The sequence below is a fragment of the Armigeres subalbatus genome, chromosome 3 (assembly GCF_024139115.2).
Source record: "Armigeres subalbatus isolate Guangzhou_Male chromosome 3, GZ_Asu_2, whole genome shotgun sequence".
Classification (NCBI taxonomy): Eukaryota; Metazoa; Arthropoda; class Insecta; order Diptera; family Culicidae; genus Armigeres; species Armigeres subalbatus.
This window is the reverse complement of record NC_085141.1, coordinates 312,365,791-312,378,566: the sequence shown is the minus strand read 5'-3', so window position 1 is coordinate 312,378,566 and position 12,776 is coordinate 312,365,791. Positions and strand designations below refer to the sequence as shown.

General features: G+C 40.3%; 2 protein-coding genes across 3 annotated transcripts in view; one reads left to right on the top strand and one right to left on the bottom strand.

Annotated features, from left to right (window-relative positions):
- The window catches only part of LOC134225324 (low-density lipoprotein receptor-related protein 1), a 701,179-nt gene extending 697,164 nt beyond the window's left edge, over positions 1–4,015 (top strand). For both annotated transcript variants that reach the window (XM_062705293.1, XM_062705292.1), the window contains exon 19: positions 2,440–4,015. In XM_062705293.1, the coding sequence (XP_062561277.1) occupies positions 2,440–2,625 (186 nt within the window). In that variant the 3' untranslated portion in view covers positions 2,626–4,015. The remainder of the gene's footprint in view (positions 1–2,439) is intronic.
- A 3,239-nt stretch (positions 4,016–7,254) lies between these two features.
- Positions 7,255–12,776, bottom strand: part of LOC134225289 (uncharacterized) — a 34,442-nt gene continuing 28,920 nt past the window's right edge. The window contains exons 3-7 of the mRNA XM_062705240.1: positions 9,770–10,040; positions 9,386–9,706; positions 8,674–8,862; positions 7,741–8,610; positions 7,255–7,673 (exon numbers count right to left, since the gene is read on the bottom strand). Of these exons, the coding sequence (XP_062561224.1) occupies positions 7,321–7,673; positions 7,741–8,610; positions 8,674–8,862; positions 9,386–9,706; positions 9,770–10,040 (2,004 nt within the window). The 3' untranslated portion in view covers positions 7,255–7,320. The remainder of the gene's footprint in view (positions 7,674–7,740; positions 8,611–8,673; positions 8,863–9,385; positions 9,707–9,769; positions 10,041–12,776) is intronic.

The window sequence follows — 12,776 nt, the reverse complement described above, 5'->3', positions numbered from 1 at the left end:
AAATAAATCGATTATCACAACGATGAATCGATTAATCGAGGAAATCAATCCAATTGCTACATCCTTATGATGTCGTAAAATCCTGATTAATCGATTAGTAACTAATCGATTACTCTCGATTCCTCTCGATTATTGAATCGATTAATCGTTTGGTAATAATCGATTCAAAATTAATCGATTATCACAATGATGAATCGATTAATCGAAGTACACCCAGGTTTTTTTTTTACACGGTTTGGTTTTGGTCGTTTATGACCTTCAGTGTCAATGAAGCAATGAGTAAACCCCACCAAAAAATTCACAAAAAATCAAAGAAAATTCAGGGGGTATTTGAAAAGCTGTAAAAGTTCGGGCTAACCGAGAAATTAATGAATTCCGACCGCGTAAAAAAAAACCTGGGTGTAATCGATTAATTTGCGACATCTCTAGGTGTAACCCGGCCTTACTAAGAAAGTAGAATGTCTCAACTGTCAGCCCTCGCATCCAAAATATGGCAATAACCAAAGCAAAGTCCATTAATGTGCACTGCCAGAACTATTACTGAGACTCAACTGGCATCAGTCTCGATGTGCTTTTCAGCGCTCCTAGGGTGATGTCATGGAATCTCCGAAATCTCCTGGAGTTGGAATCAAATGGTCTTCCGAATCAACCTACTACGACTTCCATACTGTCCTCAGCCGCGGAAGAACGAAGACGAATTCATGACGAAATTGTTTCGAATTTGACGTGTATTTTTTTCTAATAAGCTTTAGTAACTTTTCAGGAAGTTCTCGATCAAGTTTTTCAGCCTTAAGGTACAGTGGGGCAAGTGGGTAAAGGAAATCGTATATTTCATGTTCATCAAGTCATAAAAGTTGAAGATAATATTGAAATTGATCATATTTATGACAGAACGAATCATCTATCCAATCTTTATTTGCCTGCGAACAAGATCTTTGAAAAATACTTTTAGGATACAAAATATTTGGAAAACAAAAAATCGAGCCAATTTTCACTTGCCCCACATGTGGGGTAAGTGAAAAAATGATTTTAAAAAGAGGATTTTTCAATATAAGAACACTTTTTCTGTTCATATATTTCATGCAAATGATAATTATACTGAATAGAGTATAACTGTGATCTGTTGTGGTGCTTTTTGACACTTCATGAAAGTCAAAGGGCACTAGAGTGCCTCCATTAAATGATTTTTATATTTTTTGATTTCTTTACTTGAATTTTTTGAGATCTAATATCTCATCTCCATTTGTGTCTAACACTACTTTCTATTTCAGGTTTATAGTAAGATAATGAACCTTGGCGATAATGCAGAGAAATCATCTTTGAAATATTCATCAAACCTGGAGTCATATTGTGTTTCATTAACAATCCACTTATGATTTCAGTAGAAGAGTCTACATCACCAAATAAATAAATTTTATAAATTTCAACTAAATAAATCATAATTGTTGATATATTTGCAATAGTAGTGATTCTTCTATTTAAGCTATATAAATAATATTTTTTCACGAATTATTTATCAAACTTGGATTATTTAAAACAATGACACGCTTGGCACTTTGGGTTCCTGATTTAGTAAGACCACGTATCACTGTAATAACCAAAAGCCTTCAAATGAGTTCGAATTGGTATCATTTGTTTATATACGCTTAATAGAAATTATTTGTGTTTGGAAAAATAGAGAAATGCATTCAGTGTCGGAAAATTTTCACTTGCCCCACCCATGGTAAAAAACAGGCAAAGCAATAAAATATTTTTCTCAAAATTTATGATATTCTTATCAATATTTTTGTGGCTGGAATTATAAAAACAACAGAAAAAAAGAACTTATCAATGCACTAATTGAATGTGTTATGAAAACCAGCATAAAAAATATTCCTATTTATTGACACGCAAAACAACTTGTGCAAAAGATAAACTTGAAAGGTTAATAAACTTTTACTCTCGCATGTTGAAATGGTTCATTATTTCATGTTTCACTTATTCAACGCATTGATTTGAATGGCCTTGTATGATTGTGAAGTGAAATTGAATAATTCTGTGCTTCATCAGTGAAATACTTGCGTTTTTTTCACTTACCCCATTTACCCACTTACCCCACTGTACCTTATTGGAAATGTTATTCTAATTCACCTGGTATTTTTTTTCGAATCTGCTTTAAAAATGGTTTTCAATTTCGTTGAAAAACTCAGTTGAAATCTCGTGGAAACTCACATTAAATTTGTAAATGTAGTTGAAGTAGATGTCAAACACTGCGAATTTTAAATTGGCGCTCATTTCTACTCTAGACATTTATACAAAGCTTTTTAAGAGCTTATTTATGGAGCCATGTCAAGCTTTTTATTTTCAGACCTTTGTAATTTTCCGCACATATTCACAGTTTTACAGAAACTGGCTGGTGTTATTCACAAATGCTAACATTGATACCATTTCCACTTCCAGGCCCACTTTGCCAACCCGGTGTACGATTCGATGTATGCCGGCGGAGTGAACGTGCACGCCGACTCGTCCTCGATACCGGGTAACAGCGCCCACCCGCTGCTGAACGTGTCCGGTTCGGCCCCGGAGGAGAAGAAGGGCCTCCTCCAGCACACGCTGGACGACTCGAACGCGCAGGACTTGTTATGATATCGGTTGAAGAAATAGTAGCAAATGCGATTCTAGAGGCTGATCGTGATGGGAAGAGTAACGGTCCGGTCCCTCTAGAATAAGGTTCGTCATTTGCCAGCTTTGTTTACTTTGTTCTCTGATGATGTAGGAATAGTTAGATGTATGTTATTTCTCTATCATAATGTTAGAAATATGCGTTTATTTCGTTACGCTTTGATGAAGAAACATAAAGATAGTCATTTTCTAATTGTTAGACCCTGTTATAGGTCAAAGAAAAATGTTTCACAGGGAATCTGTATATAGTATGTAAAAGTAAATCTACATCAGAACTCATTTAACTTTAGTAGTAAGATTGTAAAGTTTCAAAGATCTCGAAAAACACTTTTAGTGAATACGAGATCGTGACTATTTTTATATTTGCCTTTTATCTGTTTACGAGATTGATTCAGTGAACGTGAAGATAGACGATGTAAATTAGTATCCAATTGAATCTATGATAGCTTCTATTTCTGTTAGTTAGTCAAAGATCAAACGTGGTGCCGTGGAGGTAGTAGGACAGATCATAAAGATCACCCCAATGAGCTTTAAACAACTTTATGTTAAGTAATCCATAATAATCATTCATTGTACATTCACAATATAGTATCCAATAATAGTTAATACTCCAGAATTCTTCATGATCACCTTTTACTCGAAACCACGACGACGAAACGCCATCATTAAAAAGCGTTCATTATTATATTTCTCTTGAATGACAAAGCAACAATAAAAATAAACACTAACCATGATGCGAAATTTGTCCATCCACTTTTTGATAATAAGAAAATCTTAGCAAATAACAATTGTTAATAAAAAGAACAAATCCATGCTTGTTTGTAAACGAGAAAACTAAACGAAAACTCTAGAAATTGATTGTGATTTTTATAAAACAAACGTAAGTAAACGAATCCTATCGTTAAATAAATTATTACTAGTTCAGAAAGATTCTGTGAAACGAACAGTTAAACAAATATTAGTTAGTAAAACATATTGTAAGGGAAACAAATCCTGTAAAGAAATAGTTTAATTCAGAACGATAGCCATTTCTATCTTTTAAATCGCGAACGAAACAATAGAATGCCATAAAGGAAGATGATATCGCAAACAAACTGCTCTAATGCCATAACGAAATATCAGTAAGCACAGTTTGCCAACACGGAATAGCCAAACTCATTGAATATCAGCAAACTAAACAGATAAGCGCCGATACAATTGAGACTAGTTGTAAAAATATCGTTTTTGTACTCAACGCGCGATTGAAGTAGAGTCAACTGTTGGCAGAAATCGAACACCCAGACGACGTAGGACGAGATTTTGTCACGAACAAATTTAGGAAAATCGTTTTAAATAAAGACTGTAATTTTGCAAACTTTGGATTTTACTTGAATGGAAAGAAAATAAGCATTTTTTGGTTGAAATTTGGGAAATTTGAATATGTTTAGGCTCTACATCAGCGGTTCTCAACCTTTTTCTAGAAAGGTACCCCTTCGGTCTTCACCATTCATTGAGATACCCCCTATTTTTTTGCTGTAAATGAAAATAAAAGTAACTCATCTTCTTTTTCTCATTAGCATTACGTCCCCCACTGGGACATTTCCGCCTACCAGCTCAGTCATTAAGCACTTCCACAGTTGTTAACTGCGAGATTTCTAAGCCGAGTTACCATTTTTGCATTCTTATATCATGAGGCTAACACGATGATACATTTATGCCCATGGAGGCGAGAAACAGACCTGAAAACTACCGTGATATAAGGTCTCCAAAAAGTTGTCTAAAATTTTCGTTGTTCCGTGAAATTTTCCCATTCAAATTAAGCTTATACATCAAGAAGCTTCCTACAAAACTTTGAAAACTTGTGGAGGCTTCCAAGCCTATTGATTAGAGACTTTTGAGCGTTTCAAAAGGACGCTATTAAGCCTCTTCAAAGAAGGCTTACGAGCATCTTGGAAGGATGCTTCCGGGCCTCTTGGAGGAGGCTTCCGAGCCTCTTGAAAGGAGGCTTCTGAATCTTTTGAAAGGAGGCTTCCGAGCCTCTTGAAAGGAGGCTTCCGAGCCTCTTGAAAGGAGGCTTCCGAACCTCTTGAAAGGAGGCTTCCGAGCCTCTTGAAAGGAGGCTTCCGAGCCTCTTGAAAGGAGGCTTCCGAGCCTCTTGAAAGAGGCTTCCGAGCCTCTTGAAAGGAGGCTCTGAGCCTCTTCAAAGGAGGCTTCCGAGCGTCTTGGAAGGAGGCTTCGAGCCTCTTGAAAGGAGGCTTCCTGAGCCTCTTGAAAGGAGGCTTCTGAGCCTCTTGAAAGGAGGCTTCCTGAGCCTCTTGAAAGGAGGCCTGAGCCTCTTGAAAGGAGGCTTGAGCCTCTTGAAGGAGGCTTCCAGGCCTCTTGAAGGAGGCTTCGAGCCTCTTGAAGGAGGCTTGAGCCTCTTGAAGGAGGCTTGAGCCTCTTGAGGCTTGAGCCTCTTGAAAGGAGGCCTGAGCCTCTTGAAAGGCTGTGCCTCTTGAAAGGAGGCTTCCGAGCCTCTTGAAAGGAGGCTTCCGAGCCTCTTGAAAGGAGGCTTACAACCTCGGAAGCCTCCTCTCAAGAGGCTCGGAAACCTCCTTTCAAGAGGCTCGGAAGCCTCCTTTCAAGAGGCTTGGAAGCCTTTTTTTCAAGAGGCTCGGAAGCCTCCTTTCAAGAGGCTCGGAAACCTCCTTTCAAGAGGCTCGGAAGCCTCCTTTCAAGAGGCTCGGAAGCCTCCTTTCAAGAGGCCTGAAGCCCTTCAAGAGGCCTGGAAGCCTCCTTCAAGAGGCCTGGAAGCCTCCTTTCAAGAGGCTCGGAAGCCTTTTTTCAAGAGGCCTGGAAGCCTTTCAGAGCTCAAGAGGCCTCGAAGTTTTTTCAAGAGGCTCGGAAGCCTCCTTTCAAGGAGGAGGCTTCCGAGCCTCTTGAAAGGAGGCTTCCGAGCCTCTTGAAAGGAGGCTTCCGAGCCTCTTGAAAGGAGGCTTCTGAGCCTCTTGAAAGGAGGCTTCCGAGCCTTTTGAAAGGAGGCTTTCAACCTGTATGGAAAGAGGCTTTTGACACGCGTAGAAAGCGGTTTCCAGCCTTTCGCAACGAAGTAACTGCGCTTTTTTTTTAAAAAGCCTTCATGCCTCTCAAATGAAAAGTTCATTTTTCAACATTTCATTTCAACATTTAAATTTAAGATTTTAGTTCAGAGGTATATTCTTAATATATTATTCAACATTTTGTTTCGAACACTTAGATTGCATTTAAAGTTTTTTCATATCTTTAATCCAATAGCCCTTCATACTGAAACTAGAGTTTCCTGAATCATCAACAATCAATAGCCAGGCCAGACCAGGGCACAAGAGACTCTCCGGCAATCCCAGGGTCGGCTTTGGTACCGCTATAATCAAGGGTTTTTCGCGGTAAACAAAAACTAACACCGGGAACTTTCACTTTACTCATATAATTTTATTGATTCCTAATTGTGGCGTGTGCGTGTTGTTCTGTGTTATCAAATTGTGTGTTAATTAGTTAAGTCACTTTTTAATGTTGGTACCGGTACAATCCACTGCTTCTTCGGTTGTTGGGGCCGGAATATCCGGCACAGCGACTCCTGTCCTGCTGTGCGGCCAGAAATCTCGCGGGAATAGCGAGGCGAGCGGCTATGCGGACGATCGTCGTCCGACGGGACCAGCGGGCGTTGCTGGACGATGGTGGGCAGGCGTCTTCCCACGTAGGCGCGATCGGCCGGCCGTGGCTTAGCCACCTTGGACGGCCGAGAGGGAAATTCCTTCTTGACGATTAGGGCCTACGGCCCGAGGAATCATCCGGTGAAGGACGTCACAATCCTTGACGGATTAGGCCGAGCCGTGTGCTGGACGGAAAAGCAGTCTGAAAACGTCGTAGAAAAAGAGGCCCTAAAGGACACAAAGGAATTAATTCCAAGTTCCATAGTACAGGATTGGAAATTACCTGAACACTTTTTTTCCCGGAGCTCACACTAGCTCCCACTAGAAAAGGGGGGGCGGGTTCAATTGGAATACTGCACTTTACTTCCACTTCACAGCACACGGACGACTGATTTACTAAGAGGCCGAGTTTGGGCAATGGCTACTCTTTTAAACCAAATTCCCTCCATATTTTCCCGCTAATTTTTATTGCCTTTTTCATCCAACATGACATTTGCAGAATCATGATAGCATTCTCATGTCTTTATAGCGGTACCAAACCCTAACGCTTCTGTGGTACCTCTGCTGGTATTACACGAGAAACGTGAAGGCTCCGAAAAAAAACATAATTACAAAACAAAAATCTACAATTTGTAACCAAACGGTTACAATGCACTGTGCTAGTTGTGGTGGGCAGGATTTATTAGACTTTGATTCACTGATCGCCGTGCATATTGTGTACAATAGAAAGTTTTTAAATAAAATAATATACAGTTATCAAAACATTATCGATCATTTTTTATCGGATTTGTAATACATCCGCAATTACGCATTTTTGTCCAAAGTACCCCCTGTAGTCAGCGAAGGTACCCCTAGGGGTACATGTACCCCAGGTTGAGAACCGCTGCTCTACATTATTCACGAATAGAAGGCATTCGGTATGCGTTAGCATTCATGTCACTAGAAATAGTAAAATAAAATCTATTTCTAAACTCACTGGTAAGTGGGAATCCAAACAAGTAGGATCTACCCATCAGGAGATCTCTTCTTGTGTGATTGCTTCCCGCTGTTTCCGCGCTGCCTTACGACTCACGTACACCATCTCGATGGCCCACATGATCAGTGTCACAATTGTGAAGCCATTGATGAACAGAATGCTTTTCGAGTAATCACCCGAGAGGTCCCGGATCAGTCCAACCAGCGGACCGATCGTCATCAGGATGATACCGTTGGTCATCATCTGGATGCTGGATGCCGCCGGTAGACGTTTCAGCGGGATGTAACTTGGGATGACCAAGCCCATGTAAACCGTGCGAACTCCTTTGGCCACTCCGAGGAAAAATGCCACCACAATCATCTCGGTGTAGTTGCGCGCAATGAGAATACCTGCAAGTGATAGAAATAGATTGTAAGCATGGTTGGACGATTTGAGAACGAAAGCTGAGCTACTTACTAAACCTAGTAAGTATCAACATGCTGAGGGCAATCATGTACATGATCCGAGGAGTTAGCTTCAGCGAATCTCCAACGAATGGGGAGATGAATCGGAACATCAAATCCGCAACCGCCAGGGTCGACATAATTGACGCAATCTGCTCCGTCTCGTAGCCCAGATCATTCAGAATGAATGGCGTCAGCAGGGAGAAGTTTATCTCAGCGAATACAGCAATTGACATACCCAACATCATGTTGACATACACTTTGTCCCGCAGGAGAGTGAGATCAAAAAGGGTCACTATTTTTTGTGCCAGACTTTTCCGTTTCTCTTCATGTGGAGTTACGGGATCCCCCTTACCATCCACGTGGCTGAAATCAAATTTGGTGGTTTTCGGCCCCTGCGGCTTTGGAGATGCTGGATTATCCAACTGTCTCATAATCGACGGCAGTCGGTTATCATCCGTAAGGCCTTGGTTTTCACTTAAAACTGGAAGCTTCGATTGGGAGATGACAAGCATAGGAACTGCCAATTCTCGAATGTTTGATTGAGAACTCCTACGAGATCCTGGGTGCCGCTCGTCAAACAACTTCAGTGAACTCCCCAAATGGAAGGATTCCTCCGACTTCTCGAACCATCGTTTGGTTCTAGGAGAAAATCTTGCTGTCGAAGATTTCCTTCTGGGAGACCCATTGTCCAGAGAACCTCTCCGTTCTAGTTCTTTGTCTTCAAATATTTTCACTGAACTTCCTAAATTGACCGTTTCGGTCGATCCAGATTGGAACCATCTCCTCTTGCCGGTTTCCATGTGCGGATCCAAATTCTGTGAGTACGTTTTGAGCAGTAACATTTCGGCCGTCGAGGGGTGCCTCTGTATGGGATGAATAACTGATTACAGTTTTGGGAGTTAATAGGACTCATTCAGTGCAGCAACATTCGGTGCAAAATTACCTTCACTTTTAGTTCGCGTTAGGTGCATCGCCGCGGCCATCGATTCCCGGCGGCGCATCTGAGATGTTTGCTCAAAGCCGTAGATACTTTGGGCATCCATGTCGTGGTCTGCGAAGTAGCTTTGTTTTTCGAGATAGTCGTCTTCGTTGTCAGATTCCAGTTCCCATTTGCTGTTGATTCTATGGGATGCTGCGGATGAGAGCTTCTGTTAGTTATATTTTCAGAAAGCAATTTACAGTGTTTTTATATTTAGCAGATAGGGCTTAGTTTCTCATGGATGCATAGGGAATCAAAAATGGAGCAGTAGCGAGGTCTTACAGAAATGATTTTTTTTCAACTCTAAGTTCAGTTTGTGATGAAGTTAAATATATTAGAAGTTCGTAAAAAATTAAAAAGTGCTGTTAACCTTCGGGGACTCGCGCCGTTGTAAAAACTACAACACCTTCGAAAAAACACGCTTCTCGTTCACAACAAAAGCGGGACTGCGTGAGCGGTCCAGGACCAAGCAAGTCCCGGAAGGTTAATTATGGGTGAGAGCCTATTCATTTTACGCTTTAGGAGGTGGGAGTGTGCCTATCAGAGACTTACGGCCCATACACATTTCCGAACAGAATAAGACATTTTCATTTGAATCTAATCTCGTAGTATTTATGATCTCTGTGCACTGAAATTTAAATAAAAACATTGCTTTTCTACTTTGCGTTATACCTACTATCAACAACTGAGTATTTTTCATCAGCAGCTTCCTCCTTCGGTAAGGATGGGTCGATCTTCGCCTCCACCGGAATCATGTGCCGATTGACCGGTTGCAAAAGTAGTGCACCGGCTACGATGTGTGTCGCCAGAGCCCCAATAATTAACAAACAATTCCGGGATCCGTATAGAGCTACCAGAAGTGAAACTAACTGAGGTAGGAGGATCGGCCCTAGTCCGGTGATGGTCATTGCAATGCCGGCCGCTTTATTTCTGCGCGTGACGAAGTACGTATTCAGGGCCAACGAGAATGAAGAATTACAGAATCCCATACCCAGAGCTGAAACGGAAGATTTTTGGTTTATGACCTTATATTTGCTATTATAGTTCTTGTTAGACTCACATGCTATAATACTGTAAGTAATGATGAAGTGAAGGAACGTTTCGGCACTGGAGGTGAACATGAGACCGAGGGAGAACATACATCCACCGAGGGTAGCTACCTTGCGGAAACCGAAGCTGCGCAGCAACGGGCCATTGAACAGGCCAAAGGTCATGCCGACGGCAGAGGCGAGGTTGATGATGAGCGAGGCGTCCGTTGCGGAGATGTTGATCTGTTTGAAGGTGTCCTTGAAGATGAGACCGAAACTTTGCAGCACTGGAACAATCATGATCTGTCGTGTTTGGAAGAGATTATGATGGAGATTTTATTATATATATATTTTTTGATATCCGTCAAACGATTGTGCTACAGAGCTGATGAATCTTCTTCTTCTTACCATTTTGCATTCGTATATCATGAGGCTAGCACGATGATACTTTGATGCCCAGGGAACTCGAGACAATTTCCAATCCGAAAATTGCGTAGACTGGCACCGGGAATCGAACCCAGCCACCCTCAGCATAGTTTTGCTTTGTAGCTGCGCGTTTTACCGCACGGCTAAGGAGGGCCCCTGATGCTGATGAATCTATATTTGTTTATATAATCAACATGCTTGGGAGTTTGAAACAATGCTTTTTTAAGGATGACTCTAACAATGTATGGACAAGACTTTAATTATTTCACCGAAGCCTAGCGATAAGGATGGTAGACAAAATCCAGACCTACATCAAATTTTGGGAGCTGAACGCAAATCCATATCTAAACCAGATTATTCTTTTTTATGGCAGGAAGGTACAAATCTGTGAGAGATTATGAGCGAATAAACGCTACTGGGGAGCATGGATTATTAAGAATGTTAAGTCCGTAGTCCGGTTTGCGTACCTCGCATATAAACGTCATACTTGGGTAGCGAAGGCTTATCGAACACCTGTTTTCCGACACTGATTCAGCAAGGCACCGACACCCAAATCCGCAGCGTGGACTCACAGCATTTATTGAGCGCCGCTTTCTTACATAGGATAATAAAATTTGCAATACTTACTTAAAATTCGGAAAATAATTTGAATACTCCTCAAAGAAGTAAGATTAAAAATGATGACTAAAAGGTGACTTATATAATAATTAATATTCGACGATATGCAGGAACCAGGTTCCTGATTCAGTCTATAATCGGTATTGATCGACTATTTGAAAAATATTTGGGATAACCTTGCAAAGTTGTGTTGATTTCTAAATCATCGTATGGAATCCGTCAAAATCCAGAACGAGTTGAAAGTTGTTAACATTGCTGTGAGTTGACCGTCTATAATATACTTCAGAGCCGAACAAATTCATAAACATATTTCAGATGATTACAACAAGTTGTATGACGACAACTAGAGTGGCCTCTGCAGTTCATAGAAGACGTCTATTTCAGTTCGGTCCACAGCTACCTAATTTTTTACTAAGGGTACAAGGAGATAATCGTTGCAATAGAAGATTGCAACGATTTTTGTCTAAAATAAGAAATTATTTTGTTGGACATTTGTTGCAATGTCTCAATATTAGAAATTCTATGAAGTTCATTGCTACTATACCACGGAGGCAACTTCAGAATCATTTTCAAATATTTATTTTGAATCCTCTGAAGTGCCTTTTTTCTGGTATTGCAGCAACTAGTCCATATTGGCACAGCATACAACATGGCTGGTCTAAAAATTTGTTTGTAAATCAAAAGTTTGTTCTTAAGACAAAGTTTTGATTTTCTGTTTAAAAGTGGATATAGGCTCTTAATATATTTGTTACATTTGGCTTGAGTGCCTTCAAAGTGACTTTTTAAAGTTAATTTTTGATCTAGCAGAAGTCCTAAATATTTAGCTTCCCTGGTATGCTAGAAGGCTTCAAATAAGAATCTCTCGGCTTATGTGGCAAAAAAGCTGAGTTCTGGAAGCATTCGGGGAAATTTTCCATTTTTGAAGGTAAGTGGAGAAAATATCCAAACTTTTTTGCAATCTACTGCAGTTGACACGAAGGCTTCACCCATTGGCGGAAAGGCCCGTGTCATCTGCAAACAAAGATTTTTGACAACCTGGTGGTAAATCAGGCAAGTCAGAAGTAAAAATGTTATACAATATGGGCCCCAGTATGCTGCCTTGGGGAACACCAGCCCTTACAGATCCTGTCAGATTTTGAATTCTGATAGTTTACCTGCAGCGAGCGATCTGATAAATAATTTTGGATCAGTTTAATAAGGTACAGAGGAAAATTAAAATTAAACAATTTTACAATCAAACCTTCATGCCAAACACTGTCAAATGCTTTCTCTATATCAAGAAGAGCAACTCCAGTCGAATTTCCTTCAGATTTGTTGAGCCCAATTGAGTTCGTAACTCTTAATAACTGATGGGTGGTTGAATGCCCATGGCGAAAACCAAATCGATCATCAGCAAAAAATAGAGTTGTCATTAATATGAAACATCATTCTATTTGAAATAATCTTCTCAAACAGTTTGCTTATTAAAGAAAGCAAACTGATTGGGCGATTACTATAAGCCTCAGCTGGATTTTTGTCCGGTTTCAAGATTGGAACAACTTTTGCTTTTTTTCCATTTATCTAGAAAGTATGCCAATTGAAAACATTTGTTAAATAAATTAACCAAAAAGGATAAAGAGCTCTCAGGAAGTTTTTGATAAGTATGTAGAAAATACCATCATCACCCGGGACTTTCATGTTTTTAAATGTTTTAATAATAGATCTCACTTCATCCAAATTAGTTCCCAGCGAAGAGTCAAAAACATTCTCTTGATTGAGAATGTCTTCGAAACTCCGTGTAACCTGATCCTCAATTAGACTAGTGAGACCTAGACTAAAATTATGGGCACTCTCGACCCGCTGAGCAAGTTTTTGAGCCTTTCCGCCATTTGTTAATAAAATTTTATTTCCCTCTTTAAGCACTGGAATTGGCTTTTGAGGTTTTTTAAAGAATTTTCGTTAATTTCCAAAAGGGTTTCGAGCTGGGATCCAACTTCGAGACATTATTCTCAAAGT